Source organism: Babylonia areolata, chromosome 1 (assembly GCF_041734735.1).
Source record: "Babylonia areolata isolate BAREFJ2019XMU chromosome 1, ASM4173473v1, whole genome shotgun sequence".
Classification (NCBI taxonomy): domain Eukaryota; kingdom Metazoa; phylum Mollusca; class Gastropoda; order Neogastropoda; family Buccinidae; genus Babylonia; species Babylonia areolata.
The window spans coordinates 18,146,284-18,163,768 of record NC_134876.1 but is presented as its reverse complement, the minus strand read 5'-3'; the positions used below and the strand labels follow the sequence as shown (position 1 = coordinate 18,163,768).

At 43.5% G+C, this 17,485-nt stretch overlaps 1 protein-coding gene across 1 annotated transcript; it reads right to left on the bottom strand.

The window, feature by feature from the left end:
* Window positions 1–2,577: 2,577 nt before the first annotated feature.
* LOC143280271 (UDP-glucuronosyltransferase 2B4-like) lies at window positions 2,578–10,615 on the bottom strand. Its single transcript, XM_076584905.1, has 2 exons — window positions 10,528–10,615; window positions 2,578–6,785 (listed from the first exon to the last, which is right to left on the bottom strand). The coding sequence occupies exon 2, from the start codon at window positions 6,760–6,762 to the stop codon at window positions 5,242–5,244; it is 1,521 nt and encodes a 506-aa protein (XP_076441020.1). The 5' UTR covers window positions 6,763–6,785; window positions 10,528–10,615; the 3' UTR covers window positions 2,578–5,241.
* Between the last annotated feature and the right edge of the window lie 6,870 nt (window positions 10,616–17,485).

Genomic DNA, 17,485 nt, shown 5'->3' with positions numbered 1-17,485 from the left:
ATTGCAGAGACTGAATAAATCATGTTGCATGCTTCATGTTCATTGTGCCTGCTTAATTTATTCTTTTATCTTTCTGTCACACACACACACCACACACACACACACACACACACACACACACACACACAAGAGAAAGGTGACACGGGGTGAGGGAAGCGGAAGCAGAAGGTGGAGGGCGGAGGAGGTGGAAGGGAAAAACCCAGGAAAAGACAAGAGAACCGGGAGGTAGAGTGGGGAACAGGGGTGTCAGAGAGAAGACAGATCGAAAAGTGTTGGCAATGCGGCGGGAGGTTATGGAGGTAATTTGTATTTGTATGTATTTTTATCACAACAGATTTCTCTGTGTGAAATTCGGGCTGCTCTCCCTAGGGAGAGTGCGTCGCTACACTACAGTGCCACCCAATTTTTTGTATTTTTTCCTGCGTGCAGTTTTATTTGTTTTTCCTATTGAAATGGATTTTTCTACATAATTCTGCCAGGAACAATCCTTTTGTTGCCGTGGGTTCTTTTACGTGCGCTAAGTGCATGCTGCACACGGGACCTCGGTTTATCGTCTCATCCGAATGACTAGCGTCCAGACCACCACTGAAGGTCTAGTGGAGGGGGAGAAAATATCGGAGGCTGAGCCGTGATTCGAACCAGCGCGCTCAGATTCTCTCGCTCCCTAGGCGGACGCGTTACCTCTAGGCGATCACTACACAGTAAGTGACAATTAAGAAGTGTACAAATGAAGTAAAAAAATTTCAGCGAAGAACAGAATCGTCGACTCTTTCAGTGGACGCACCCTGTTCATGAATCGGAACAATAATTATGCATGCGTGTGATCATGTTTCATTTCCTTTCTGTTGTTGTTGTCTCGTTCGTCATTTATCACATGGATTCCCCCGTCTCCTCGACAAAGGCGGCAGTACGTCGCAGGTCCTCCAGTCCTCCGTAGAGCTTCCGGGCCGCTGGGATTGGGTCGGGCCAGGTTTTCTCTCGGAGCGCTTGGTGGAGCGGGCAGGACTGCAGCAGATGTTCTGTTGTCTGGCTGCCTGTTCTGCAGGGGCACTGCTCTGTGTCACCGATACGGAGTTTCGTGTATAGGTGGTGTTTCAGGCGGTTGTGGCCTGTCCTGAGCCTGAAAATGGCTACCTGCTCTCGACGAGTCAGCAGGTAGTACGGGTCTGCTCTGTTGTGGCATGGATGCTGCTGCTGCTTCCACTTGTTCTGCAGCTTGGCCTTAATGATGGTCCTGGATTCAGTATAATGTACAGAAAGAAAAAAAAGAATCGATATCAATAGTTGTTTCAGTTTTATTTTTTGTTTCAGATTTGATTTTGATGTGAAGAGTAATGCCAATGACTGTGAAATGATGGCCTAGAGGTAACGCGTCCGCCTAGAAGGCGAGAGAATCTGAGCGCATTGGTTCCAATCCCATAATCGCCAGTATTTTCTCCCCCTCCACTAGACCTTGAGAGGTGGTCTGGACGCTAGTCATTCGGATGAGAAGATTAACCGAGGTCTCGTGTGCAGCATACACTCAGCACGTAAAAGAACCTACGGCAACAAAAGGATTGGCTAAATTATGTAGAAAAATCCACTTCGGTAGAAAAACAAATAAAATTACAGGCAGGAAAAGGAAAAAGAAAGAAAGAAAAAGAGAAAAAAAAAATCAAATAAAAGGGTGGCGCTCTCAGTGTAGCGACGCGCTCTCCCTGGGTAGAGCAGCTCGAACTTCACACACAGAAATCTGTTGTGACAAGAAAAATTAATACAATACTTTACTTAAATATCACTCATTACCGAACAGGCGTTAAAGGGTTAAACATTTCTTATTATTAGTTCTTGTGTGTGGGGGCGGGGGGTCGGGGGGGCGGGGGGGGGGGGGGGGCAGTGGGGGGCAGGAGGAGGGGGGGCGGGGGTTCAGAAGGTGTGTGCTCACGCATGGGCGTTAGAACGATTTCTTTATCTTTACCTTCATCATTGTTATTATCGCTGGCCAGCAATTAACATCATGCACACATGCGCCCACCCCATGTCCTTCATGCTCTTCCTTTTTTCACACACACCCACTTTCGGTAATAAATCTTTTTTTCTTTTCAAAACACACACACACACACACACACACACACACACACACACACACACACACACACATCTTTCCTTTTCAACACATACACACACACACACACACACATCTTTCCTTTTCAACACATACACAAACACACACACACACACACACACAGACGCACGCACGCACACACACACACATCTTTCCTTTTCAACACACACACACACACACACACACACACACATCTTCCTTTTTTACACACACACACACACACACACACACACACACACACACACACACACACACACACACACACATTCAGAAAAATTGTCCAATGTCTTTATTTGAATCCTTCCCCGTAATTTGTCCTGTCGCGTGTGGCGGATAAGGTTCTGTCTGACCTGTGCTTATAACCTAGTTTCAGCGTGCAACCTACATCTCGGGTGTCATGACGAGACAACTCCCCCCCCCCCCATCCCCCCCCCCCCTCCCCCCATGGCCCCCCCCTCCCCACCCTCTCTCTCTCTCTCTCCTGTCAATGCCCTTCACGCCTGTCACCAGACACACTGTCAACTGTTGGGACTTTAGGCCGCACACCCATGGACAGAACAAATCCGCAGAACAAATTCGAAGCATGAGCGACGACGGGCGCAATAACCGAATGGGTAAAGCGTTGGACTTTCAATCAGAGGGCTCTGGGTTCGAATCTCGGGAACGGCGCCTGGTAGTTAAAGGGTGGACATTTTCACTATTTCCCAGGTCAACATATGTGCAGACCTGTTGGTGCCTGAAACCCCCTTCGTGTGCATACGCACGCAGAAAGATCAAATACGCACGTTAAAGATCCCGTAATCCATGTCAGCGTTCGGTGGGTTATGGAAACTAGAACATATACCCAGCATGCACCCCACCCCCCGAAAACGGAGTATGGCTGCCAACATGGCGGGGCAAAAACGGTCATACACGTAAAAGCCCACTCCTGTTCATATGGGTGGACCTAGGAAATGCAGCCCACGAACGACGAAGAAGAAGAAGAAAACATGAGTCCCCCCCCTTAATCTTGTATCAAACAGTTATAAAGTGCCCATTTTTCCACAAACTTGTTATATTCCATAGTTATGTTAAAGGCATACTTGTCTATTTCATATGCCTGTTTGAGGTCTTTTTTAAACATTTGTAATGTTGGTTTTACTTTGTTGATTCTACATTTGTATATATAGAATTTAGCTATCAATAAGATATATGAGAAACATTCATCAGTTTTCATTTTCTTATGTCCAAAAAGCACCAGTGTGTCGTTCAGGTTAAGTCTATCACAATGTAAACACTTTTCTTTTAAATATCTCACAAACTCCTTCCAAAAATGTTGTACATGGTTACATTCCCATAAATAATGCAGAATTGTATCTCTTTCTTCCTTACAAAAATTACACATATTATGTGGGAGTATTCCCATCTTCATCAAAACCAAATTTGTCACAAGAATATGGTAATGTGTTCTTTATTTGATTTCATGTCCAAAGTACTGACTGTTACACATCTACTGTCAATAAACAAATATCAGAATCAAAGCTGAGCCAACTTGCAGTGGTATACAATTATCTGATTTGAGGCAACTTTAAGCTGATTTGTATCGCATCGTTCCACTTCATTTCTTGAATACATTAAGATCTTGAATATCCAACATACTGGTGAAATTTTTTGTTTAATTCTGGCATCGCAATACATACACATCTCACATTGAATCAAGAATAACGGTACTAAATTCGGTAGATACGTGGATAGATAAAGGATCGAGATTAAGCAAGGCAAACTGCATAAAAAAAAACCCCAATGAAATCATAATCTCTGCTTCCGTCAAATCAGCCTTCAAAACATTTTATACATCACATATACTGCTTGGATATTAACAAAAATAATATGGATGTTCAACACTCACTACAGTGGGGGCCGGGGGGGAGGGGGGGGATTGTCTGTCAACCCTTATGAGTTTTTTCCAACTGTTCATGATCTGTGTATGGTGGAATCGTTGGGGAAAAAAATCAGCTAACCGTTCTTTTCTTTGAACAAAGGGTCATTTGCATATCCACCACCAGCCACCCTTTCCATAATCAATGCCTGTGTCACTTGCCACATTAACTGCCCCTCCCCACCCCCACTTCACTTACATCACTTTCACTGTGAAATAAACCTCTTCTGGTGGACTAAACTAACTTTTCTATATCCCCCAAGTCAGAACCATTCGTTTGAATCACCAAAGCTGAAAACACAACTCTGCCGTCTGTTTCGAGAACAACTTGTAGCTTGAGGCTACACTGCCGCACGTGCATGCAATTAGTCGAGGTTGGTACAAAGACAGCTCGAAACCTCACAGACAAAGATAGATTGGTCAATATCATTGTCTGAGGTTATGCTCTGCTAAAAAGGTGAGACAGGGGACCTATTCAGCACGGTCCATTCACAGCTGCGCGAGGCAAGGACATTTTTGAAGATGATAATCGCGTTCGCGGTATTGAGTAAACAAGTGTTGTACGCAGTGGTCCCAACATCGTGTTTCTTAAGCATTGAGTTTGCACAAAATCTGCTGAATACTGTGAAGAGTTAAAGTTAGATTCTGGATAGGACAGTTTTTGTTTCCTGATTATAGAAGCTACATGTAGGGGAACGAGTGAGTTCAGTCTTGTGCTGCAATATCTGGGTCGGAAGGAAACAGTCAAGAAGCATGATCTGAAGGCATCACAGCTACACACTGATGGTTGGTTTGAAAAGCCTGGAACATACAGCATTTGACTTAAGTCAGGTGTGGATCGATATCTTTTTTTCTCACAACTATCAGGTTTGAATAGGACATACCTGAATGTCTTGCCAGCAAAAAAAGAAAGAAAGAAAAAAAAGAAGAGAGAAATCGGGTTTCCATGTTATTTTCAGGTGCTCTACCCCTTGCTGAAAATTAAGACTTACTTCATCATTTGTTTGTCGAAAATGATTCCAAGAAATGTTTCAGTTACAACGTAAATGGATTTTTCAGGCAGCACCGAAATAGAACAGAGAGGGGAATCTTGAAAGTAATGAAACTAGGCACATTTTTGGTGAAGAAAAACTGGAAGCCATCCTTCAGCCTACAGCAAGACATACAAAGATATGCGTTTGGACATGTGTGAAGGACAATACACTTCTGCTTTAACAGTTCAGTCTGCTTTCACCTTCCGCTTGCAACAACATCTATAAAGCGTGGTGATGCACACACAGAGAAGACCGACAGTCAGTGCCACTACACACAAAATGAAGAGGAAGACATCCAGCAGCAAATACTGATAGAGCGGCATCTGTTGTCCGGCAGAACGCATGTAGTCACCACCATATTCCATCACGTGATCCAACCAGTACGCTGCCGTCTCCATGGGAACTCCGTACAACTCTCTGAACAGACGGGAACGTTTAACAACAGCCTGTTTGTACCTTGGTTCGTTGGCAACTGTCAAAATGGTGGACCTCATCTGCTCAGTCGTGCATGTGTTAAGATCCAGTACCTCGGCAAAACCTTTCTCTCGGACACGTTCTGCATTGTAGCGCTGGTCTGCGAAGAGAGGTGTAGCCACGATAGGAACAGCGTGGTAAAGAGCCTCGTACTGACCGTTCTTCCCACAGTGACTGACAAACACTTTGGTGTGTGGATGGCCAAGCAGGTCATTCTGAGGTATCCATGGTGCTGTTAGGATCTTCTTGGGATCTGGAGATGTCAGGTTAGACCTGAAGACTGACTTCATGGGCAGCTGTAGCAGAACTTCCAGGATTTTGTCACTGATGTGCTTTGGAAGGCCGAGCACGTAGGTGCCAAAGGATACAATCACTACTCCCTCCTTGGCACTGTCCATGAAGGATTGGAACTCAGGTGGCAGGACTTTGGCAGGGCGGGGTGCTGTTCCACCAATCAGCTTGACATTGGGCAGTGTGGGTTTGGGGTAATCCAGTATGTGGTCGCTTTCAACAATAAAGACCTCGGCTCGAGTGATCAGCAGGTCTAAAGGCAAAAACTCCATTTCTGGTGCATATGTTGCCACGACATCAGTTTGAAACGATGGGTTATATACGCTAAAGAGCATGAAAAATAAAGTACTATGTAGTCGTTGCATAAATGACATCTGGTTGGTGTATGGCAAAATGGCAAAGGGCACTTCTGCTGGTGAGAAAGGCACTCTCATTGTTGGCGCATGGTAACTGGATCCCACAAAAGCAAACGGTATTCTCAGCCTATAAGGAATGACCGATATGGGGTAGAACACAAAAAAATTGTCAACCACTATTAGGTCTGGGCGTTTCTCCTTTATGGTGGAAAGGAATGACTCGTTTTTTAACAGGTCACCGACAACTTCTCTGGTGAGTCGGGTGAAGTCGAAAAATTTAAATGAAGTCCCTTCAAAATAGGAATCACTCATCAGTTTTCGGGTTCTTTCCTCCAGTCCAGGTATGGTTTCAAAAGGAATGATGTTGAAACCAGATGTATCCAGATAATCGTTCTGTGATACGGAGGTAGACATGGCAACCCATACATGGTGACCCCTCTCTGCAAGACTGCGTGCAATGTTGGTGTGGTACTTGGTGTGGCTGAGGTTGGGGTAAGGAATGATGATCACTGTCTTGGACTCTGATGTGCGTACCAGGTTCCCCATTGCCATCAAGCACGTCACGATAAGTGTTGCTGGTGACATCCTTCGAGGCTGATAGGTCCAACCTGTTTGAAAGCACACATCCAAGGGTATGGTACCGCTTTTCTGATCTGAGACAATGTCACAACACCAGCTGTTTATAGCTACAAGAGAGCGAGCACGTGTGGGAAAAGAGAAGAGAAAAGAGGAGAGACAGACAGACAGACAGACTAGAAGTCTGTGGTCAATCACATCAAAAGCGAGAGAGATAGAGAGAGACAGAGACAGACAGACAGAGAGAGACAGACAGACAGAGAAGAAGTTGGTGGTCGATCACATCAAAAGCTTTTGTGAAGTCAAGAATTGGGACGCCAGAAAATTCGGTTAAAAAAACAACAACGTTATTGCTAAGCCATTTATAAACTAGAATGGTCAGAGTTTACAACAGTGACCGAGACAGTTTCAGTTTCTCAAGGAGGCGTCACTGCGTTCGGACAAATCCATATACGCTACACCACATCTGCTAAGCAGATGCCTGACCAGCAACATAAACCAACGCGCTTACTCAGGCCTTGGATGCATGCTTATATATGTGTGTGTACGTGTCAGAGTGGAATTCGTCTTCAGAATTTTGCCAGAGAACAAAACCTCTTTGCCATGGGTTCTTTATTAGTGCGCCAAGTGAGTACTGCACACGGGATCTCGGTTGGTCGTCTCATCCGAATGACTACAAGTTCAGATTGATTTTCCAGTCAAACCTGGGAGAAAGGGCGAGAGTTGGATTCGAATCCACACCCTCACGGACTCTTTTATATTGGCAGCTGAGCGTCTGCCACCTTCCTCCGGTGACAATGCTTTACCACTCGGCCGTTGAACCCATCAACCGTCACCTTCGGCCGTTACATTCCTGGAATGTCTCATGTCTTTTCCCAGTGTCTCACAGCTTCTCCCCACAATCACCAATATTGTCAACTCATCCCTTCTCACTGGAACGTTTCCATCCACTTTCAAAACTGCAATCGTCCGGCCTCTTCTGAAGAAACCTAACCTTGACGCAAACATTTTGAAAAACTATCGACCAGTTTCTAATCTTCCATTCATGTCCATACTCCTTGAAAAAGCTGTCCTCAAGCAGCTCAACAACCACCTTTGTTTCAACAATCTCATCCACCCATTTCAGTCTGCCTAACGCGCTGATCACAGCACCGAAACCACTCTCCTCCACATTCTGAACAATCTACTGATAGCGTCCGACTCAGGAAAAATTTCCCTTCTCACTCTTCTCGACTTGTCAGCCGCCTTTGACACGATAGACCATTCAATCCTTCTTTCCCGTCTTCATTGACTCACTTGTGTAAACAAAGTGAGTCTATGTTTTAACCCGGTGTTCGGTTCTCTCTCTCTCTCTGTGTGTGTGTGTGTGTGTGTGTGTGTGTGTGTGTTTGTGTGTGGTAAACTTTAACATTGACATTTTCTCTGCAAATACTTTGTCAGTTGACACCAAATTAGGCATAAAAATAGGAAAACTTCAGTTCTTTCCAGTCATCTTGTTTAAAACAATATTGCACCTCTGGGATGGGCACCAAAAAAATAAATAAATGAATAAATGAAGCCTAATTATATGCAAACTGCATTTACTGTTATATTTGTATTTTTTTGTATTCTCTAAACTTGGCACTTTGATCTGATATTCGACCCAACAACAAGAGCAGTCATTATCATCATTTTTTGTTCAAACAGGAACTTCTTTTGCTAAGCATGGAAGTTTTATTTATTTTGCAAACGTTTTGGTGGAGATAGTAAAAAAGGGAAATTAATCTGTAATTAATGCTAGGGGACTTAATTTGCTTTAAACTGATCTTTCTCATCTTAAACATTACATTTTGAAATTATACTCAATACATAAAAAGCTTGGATTTAAAAAAAAAAAATTTTAAGGGTATCACAAGTGAGTCTTGAAGGCCTTGCCTCTCTTGTTTTACATTTGGTATCAACGGCACTGTTCTAAACTGGTTCAAATCTTATTTCACTGATCGATTCTAGTCTGTCATTGTTGCTCATTTCCAATCTGAACCCGTTAAAATCGAACATGGAGTCCCACAGGGATCTGTTTTAGGCCCAGCGCTCTTCACACTGTACACTGCTCCTCTCGCTGAAATTATCAACCACCATGATATCAGTCATCATTCTTATGCTGATGACACTCAACTCCAGAAGAGTGATACCCCTGAAAAATTGTTGTCGCTCTTGCAAGAAACATCCAACTGCTTCCTGGACATTCATAACTCTAGATAAGTTACAATTGAACGTGGACAAAATTGAAGCAATGATCATAGGAACTAAACAAAAACTGACTTCCATCACAATTGACACAATCAAACTTGGCAGTACATCCATCCCTCTTTCCAGGTCAGTCAGGAACCTCGTCCTTGACAATACACTGTCCATGCAAAAATTTATCAGTCAGGCATGCCAGTCCTGCTACTGTCAACTGCGGCGCATCAGTGCCGTCCGGAAATATGTGTCCACTGACGCAACATCTAGACTTGTCGTTTCTCTCATTCTCTCTCGCCTTGACTACTGTAACTCTCTATTGTCTGGTTTGCCTGCTTCATACATTCAGTCCCTTCAGCGCATACAAAACTTTGCTGCCCGACTCGTCATCAGAAAGAAAAGATCTGAGCACATCACTCCTCTTTTGCAACATCTCCACTGGCTGCCTGTCTCACACCGAATAAAGTACAAGATCAGAACTCTATGTAAAAGATGTATTCACAAAACTGCCCCTTCCTATCTCTGCGGCTGCCTTCACCTCTACACTCCATCTCGCTCACTACGATCGGCTTCGGATCCACTCTGTTTACGCATACCCAGATTCAAACACTTGACTGTTGGCCGCCGTTCTTTCTCTGTCTCTGGACCTTGCAATTGGAATGAACTTCCTCTTTCGCTTCGTCAAGTCTCCACACTCAGTTCTTTCAAGTCTGGCCTTAAAACCCACCTCTTCCCAAAATAGCCTCCCTTCCCTGCCTCTTCCTTGTCTTCAGGTTTTCCAGTTTTAGAGTTATGCATGCGTGTGAATGACTGGTGCGAAAGCGCTTTGATTTGTCTCTGCACAAGATTCAGCGCTATATAAATACCATTAATATTATTATTATTATGTAGTGGTATTTATGACCAGGTGATCGTCATCGAACAGCTGTCCGCAGCTTTATTTAATTTCAGAACTGGAATCAATCGATTATCAAACCTGTCCAGACCTGTGGAAACCTATGTGGAAGAACAGCATCTTCATGAAACACAAGGTCGGTCTCTACGTGCACAGGAAAACCATTTGCAGACACTCACTCTGACACAACCAGCAAGCTTTGAGGAATCTGTTGTTGAACAGTTCTGTACTTCGCTCCAACAACTCTCCTTACAGATCAGGAAGAAGAAGAAGAAGCAGAGAAGAAGAAGAATCCACTTGTGTCCAGTAGATTTTGAATCGATTTTATCACTATCACAGCATCCAGAAACTTGTCAAGGAGAAGCAGGTGGAACGTGTATGCATTCACAAATGAAACCACAAACAACAACAACAACAACAAAAAAAAAAAAGCATAGGTGTACGTGGCGTGAAACATGATAGCGTGTTGCGTGCGGTAACAGTCAATGACACAGGTTGTGAGACAGCGGGACATTGCAACTAGAATTATTTCCATGGCTCAGTACAAATACGCTCACCGAGATCGTGAACACTCATGTATGTACACAGAAAACAAATACAGAAAACAAACCAGCTTCATACTTGAAAAATCATAACATTTCCTTTTCGTTTCTTCTTACCTTCAAGTGTACAAGGGAAAATAGGAGAAACAAGACAGTGAGACGAGGTGTGTCACAGCTTTCAGAGCAAGTGCAAGCAATGTGACCCGTGTTGTGCACCGACAGGGTGAAAAAGATCTGTTTCGCACTGAACTCTTTCCCCAGCTTGCTTTATCAGCACATGGTCTAACCATTCTAATGTTGCTTCGTTTCTTTTAACTACGCTTTCGCATTACCGAATTATCGTCAAAACATTCACATTGAAGAATATGTGCGTGTATTTAGCCTATAATCATTGTTTTCGTGAATGTGTGGTATGCCCTTGCATGCTATATTCGCATGTGCGTTCGCCATTTCATGGCGTCGCTCAAAAAGTGCACTTTCACTTTATGGAACTGAAATTAATAGCGCTTCCTGTGGCGTTAGGTAACAAGGGCACATATGCATCAGCACGCTGTCTCTACTCTGACTCTCTCTCTTTCACACACACACACACACACACACACACACACACACACGCACGCAGAAACACACACACACACACACGCACACACACACACACACACACACACACACACACACACACACTAAACGCCGACAACGTTGGAGGTTAGCTATCTAATCATCGTGCAGGCAAGAGGCAAGAGCTGGTCAGAATGCGTTAAAACTTCAGAATCATCTGGGGTCGCAAAATGTCATGGCACACTTTACGTGATAAAACAGGCCGTGTTGCCCATTTAATGCAAAGCGTGGCACTTCAGCCGATGATAATTGAATAACAACTCAGCTGTGGACACCTTCAATTAACCCTTTCGCCGCCAAGCTCGAATTTATGCACAGGCGTGCCAATGAAATTTAATGTCAATATTTTGTGCAGTTCCGCTCAGGTGCATCTGTGAATAAAATATTTGCCTTCTACGTAAGACTTTTTCATATTATTATATTTTGATGAGTTTACTAATTTGTTCATTTTGTTGTTATTATTATTGTTGTTGTTATCTTATGTAAAGATTATCTACAAACCTGGGGTAGGCTCTTACCAGCACGTTGGGTTTATACTAAGATAAGATCTGCTCTTTTCATTTCTAAACAAATGTGGTGAAGTTATTTGGATAACATACATACCACATGTTTTGACACCTCCTTGAAACAAAGTGAAACCGACACAGTGAATCAAAGAGAATATTAGTGTGTGTGTGTGTGTGTGTGTGTGTGTGTGTGTGTGTGCGCGCGCGCGCGCGCGCGCGTGCGTGTTCGATTCTTTTGAAAAAGGACATTCATAAAAGTTAATATTCAAATGATTCATTGTTCTCACTGACTGTGATGGTCCATGAACGGGTGAAAAATTTCTGTTTGAAATGGAAGCAGAGTGACTGGAGCATGTCGCACCTTTGTAGGGGTCCACTTGAACTGAAAATGCGGTGTTGTATCACACAGTTCAGGCTGTTCTGGTCATTTGTTCCTGTTTGGGTTGTTTGGGTTGTCATACTGTCGTCTGACACTGAATGGAAATTGCAGAGACTCCGTGAATAAATCATGTTGAATGCTTCAGTTTCAGTGTGTCTTTCTTCTTTTGTCTACCTGCAGCACACACACGCGCGCGCGCGCGCTCGAGCGTCATTTAGGTGCATAATATATTTCGGCAGTGTTTACTCTCTCTCTCTCTCTCTTATAAACACACACACACACACAAACACACACACCATTGGATATTTTGTGTGTGCGCGTGCGTTTGTGTTCTTGTGTGTTTATAAGAGAGAGAGAGAGAGAGAGAGAGAGAGAGAGTAAATACTGCCATTACTTTTATTACGCACCCAAACGTGACAAAACAGTCAGAAGGCATGACAGTATGTTGAGTAATGCTCTCAACCTCCAACTCATCTACGGGTCAGCGCGCGTTTATTTTTTCACACAGTGCAGAAGATCGCGAATTGGCCTTCTTTCTTTTTTCCAAGCTTGTACAGTGCAGAACAGAGCAGCACAGGACTCACTGTTTTATTAGGAGTGCGCTGTACTTCCTTTATTATACCGTATCATTATGTACTGCAGTGTACTGCACTAGTCTGCACTGTGCTGTATTATACTTACTGTACAATGCTGCACTGCACTGTAGGCCTTCTGTACTTACTGTTCCATGCTGTGCTGTACTTACTTTACTATGCTGCACTGCACTTTAAACTGTACTGTACTGTACTGTACTGTATATCTACTGTACTGTTTTATATTGTGTTGTAAATCGCACACACACGCGCGCACGCACGCACGCACACACACACACACACACACACACACACACACACACACACACACACACACACACACACACACACACGGGTGGAGTGGTGGTAACTCCGTCAGCCTTGGAAGCAAGAGAATCTGAGTGCAGGGGATCGAATCTCACACTAGCCAGTGTTTTCTCCTCTTCCACTGCACCTTGAGTGGTGGTCTGGACGCTTGTACTTCGGATGAGACAATATTTTGAGGTCCCCTGTGTTGCATGTACTTAGTGCACGTTAAAGAACTCACGGCAATAAAAGGGTTGTCGCTGGCAAAATTCAACAGAAAAATCCACTTTGATCTGAAAACAGATACACTTGCAGGCAGAAGAAAAGGTAGCGCTCCATTCTGACAACGCGCTCACCCTGGGGAGAGCGGCCCTGACTTCAAAACAGAGCAATCTCTTGCGACAAAAGACTGGTAATACAATACAATACAAAAGACCTGATGCAACACGCACACACGCGCACGCTCGCGCCACACACACACACACACACACACGCACACACACACACCCTGTTGTTCTTCCTCTGTGTCAGTTGACACTGAGTAATGATCTACGTTCGGAAAACTATCATGAATAATCCATCACAAAATCGTCATTTAATGAGACCGGTGTAGCAGCTTATTCGTACACCAGTTGGTTTTTACCCATGGGGGGTTGAAGCAGGTTAGCCCAGATTAACCCCGGTGGTCCATGTAGACTAGCCTGGAATCGGTGACTTTCTGGGGTAAAGTTCAACTATTAAGAACTGACCCCAGCTAGATGGCGGATTTTACCCCCCATGTTAATGGATATGGGGATCATCAATTGTGGGTTAGCTTGAAATGACCCCCCCCACACACACACACACACACCTCCCCCCCCCCCCCCACACACACACACCCGGGGGTTGGGGGGGTAATTTTAAGCCAGTCAGAATCAATACAGAATATCAAAGTAGAACTCCCCACCCCACTTTTGCTTCCATTAAGTTGTAATGGAGAGGAGAGAGCAGGAGAGAGGGGGTCAGTGGAGACAAGTACAGACCTACCCCCCCACCCACCCACCCATCCTCCCCCGCCCTTCCGTTTTCAATAGTTTGATTAAACCCCGGTAGTATTGAAGTTTCAGCCAGTAATATGGGAGGGGGCGGAGGGGGCGATCAGCTTGACCCCAGGGGTCATTCGGTGACAAGCAGAATGACTCCGGGATAAAACTAAGCGGGGAGTAGTTTGAAGCTGTAACACCGGCACTTAGAATACCTGACTATTTCCAGAAAGAACAACAACGTGGCTTCGGTACAATAAAAGATAACACAATCAGTCGCAATAATTCTAATGGGAGAAAGATTGGTGTTTTTGCATTTTTCATGTGCATATTGTCGGCTATGATAGGCAAACTGCAAGTTTTTTTTTTTTTTTTGTTTGTTTGTTTTTTTGTTTTTTTTTAAATCTGCTTGGGTATCCATGCGGTTGATTAGTGCGTGCAATAGAAGAACCACGTCGCAGCTGGGTTGAAAAGCTGGCCGGCGTAATATGATGCATGCATACATATCAAGTCACTCAAATGAAAAAAAATCCGAGGGGGCAGTGGGGGTGGGAGGTCGGGGGAGGGGGGGGGGGGCCACTGAAAAACAAACACACAAAAACAACACCAACAACAACAACAACACAAAAACAAAAACACACACAATAAACAGCAAAAGCGCGGCATCATAAACAGATCCAAAACAGCAATGGGTCCAGTTCAGCATTCTGTCCTTCAGCTGTGTGCATATATGAGTTCGACAGAAGATCTTTCTAAGCTCCAGTGATGACCTCGATGGTGATGGCGTCAGTCAGTTCATTCCACTCATCGGGAGAACGAAGTTGATGATCGAAATCACGTCACGTCGCCTCCCTTTAGTCGGCTGGAATGCACTCAGTCACTGTTGGACAATGGAGAGTGCTCATCGTTCTGGATCTGGATCTGGATCTAGATCTGGTGGTGTACGTCGCAGACGCCACTTCTGGTGATATAGACGTGACGGAACTATAGGAGGACGCATGCACCTATCAGAAAAAATAGTCAAAGAAAGATCTAAAGAAAACTGTCTACCCTGGGTTAAGACCATCAAAACCCCCGTTAGGTCCAGGTCCCTAAAAAAAAAAAATAATAATAATAATAAATTAGTGGTTGCTGGTCTCAGGCTCAGATGGTGATCTGGTCAGAGCTGATGGAGCCTACTCAGTTGGTTCCACTCCATGGCAGTCCTGATGAAGAAGGAGCTACAATTCTCATTCTCATGCAATGACCAGTTGAATTTTGCAGCACTGAATTACCTGCCTGTCAAGAGTCTTGCACTGACTCATGAAACCCCTTGAGTTGGTGTCTGTAACCTTGGTTGCTTGCGATTCCATTACAGGAGTGAGTCTACATAACTAATAAGTGGTGTGATTATAGCGCACTATAGTAAAAATGACGTAACTGATGTAGCTCTTTGTCGTCATTTTTGGACACTGCATTGTTAATCTGGTTGCGAGTTTTTGACTCACTTGTGTAAACAAAGTGAGTCTATGTTTTAACCCTGTGTTCGGTTGTCTCTCTCTCTCTGTGTGTGTGTGTGTGTGTGTGTGTGTGTGTGTGTGTGTGTGTCCATGGTAAACTGTAACATTGACATTTTCTCTGCAAATACTTTGTCAGTTGACACCAAATTAGGCATAAAAATAGGAAAAATTCAGTTCTTTCCAGTCATCTTGTTTAAAACAATATTGCACCTCTGGGATGGGCACAAAAAATATAAAAAAAAGAAGCCAAATTATATGCAAACTGCATTTACTGGTTATATTTGCATTTTTTGTATTCTCTAAACTTGGCACTTTGATCTGATATTCTGACAGAACAACCAGAGCAGTCATTATAATTTTTTGTTCAAACAGGAACTTCTTTTGCTAAGCATGGAAGTTTTATTTATTTTGCAAACGTTTTGGTGCAGAGAGTAAAAAAGGGAAATTACTCTGTAATTAATGCTGGGGGGCTTAATTTGCTTTAAACTGATCTTTCTCATCTTAAACATTACATTTTGAAATTATGCTCAATACATAGAAAGCTTGTGTGTTTTACTCTCAGTGTACAGGGCTTTCACTATGTTCATTCACCCAAGTTGTCTTTTTCGGAAAATACTAAAATCAATACGACGAGTGGATTTTACAGATCTATTGGCTGAGCCCTGAAAGTCATGGGCAAAAATCAATTGCGTATACATATTTATACTCATTCAAAGTGCGTGCTCATACTCTTCGCGAACGCGAACGAGGCCATTTTGCTTCAAGTTGTTGACCTGCCCGTTCAGTCCTATATTCAATGGACAATACACAATAACATGTGATGGAAAGTTGAAGAAGGAGACCGTTAAATATTTATTCAGAGAAAGATTTGTGAATGCCTCATCACTTACTGGATTATGCCCCAAAGTGCCATAAAAATATCCACAGAATCAGTCGGAATTCACAGTTAAAAATTGTAAACCATGCGAACCTTTGAATTGATCACGATGAAACGAAAAAAATTCCAGTCTCGACTTTTCTCAAAATGAAGTCCTTTTCACTTCTTACGACGTTTAGAAGTACTTGTACTTGGCTCTACATGTTATTAGTTTAACAAAATACTAAATTTTCATATCAACTTTAAAACTATAAAACTAGATTGAACATGAAAGAGAAATTGAATTGACCGTGTCGTACTACATTCCCGGCGGGTGTAATTAAACTTGTACATCTATCTAGATCTAGAGAAATGTTGCAGTATGATTGCAGAGATAGCCACGTGTCCTTTACCGCGGACTTAAAAATAATTTTTTATTGCCCTTAAAGATTTTTTGAATGCCCAAGATACACCAGAATAATATGATTTAAACAGCATTCTCACTGCGGCGGGATGTCATGGAGGTAATTTGTATTTGTATGTCTTTTTATCGCAACAGATTTCTCTGTGTGAAATTCAGGCTGCTCTCCCTAGGGAGAGTACGTCGCTACACTACAGCGCCACCCATTTTAAAAAAAAAATTTTCCTGCGTGCAGTTTTATTTGTTTTTCCTAATGAAGTGGATTTTTCTACATAATTCTGACAGGAACAATCCTTTTGTTGCCGTGGGTTCTTTTACGTGCGCTAAGTGCATGCTCCACACGGGACCTCGGTTTATCGTCTCATCTGAATGACTAGCATCCAGAACACCACTCAGAAGGTGTGTGCTCATGCATGGGCGTTAGAACGATTTCTTTATGTTTACCTTCATCATTGTTATTATCGCTGGCTGGCAATTAACATCATGCACACATGCGCCCACCCCATGCCCTTGCTCATCCTTTTTCCACCACACACACCCACTTTCGGTAATAAATCTTTTTTTTCTTTTCAACACACACACACAGCCACACACACACATCTTTCCTTTTACACACACACACACACACATTCAGAAAAATTGTCTAATGTCTTTATTTGAATCCTTCCCCGTAATTTGTCCTGTCGCGTCTGTCTGACCTGTGCTTATAACCTAGTTTCAGCGTCCAACCTACATCTCGGAACCTACATCTCGGGTGTCATGACGAGACAACTCCACCACCCCCCCCCCCCCCATCATGAGCTCCCCCCCCCCCACCCCCCCCTTTAAAAAAAAAAAAAAAATTTCTTACCGTATCATCATGTTAAACATTAAGGTCACCGCAAGTAAGAAAATCG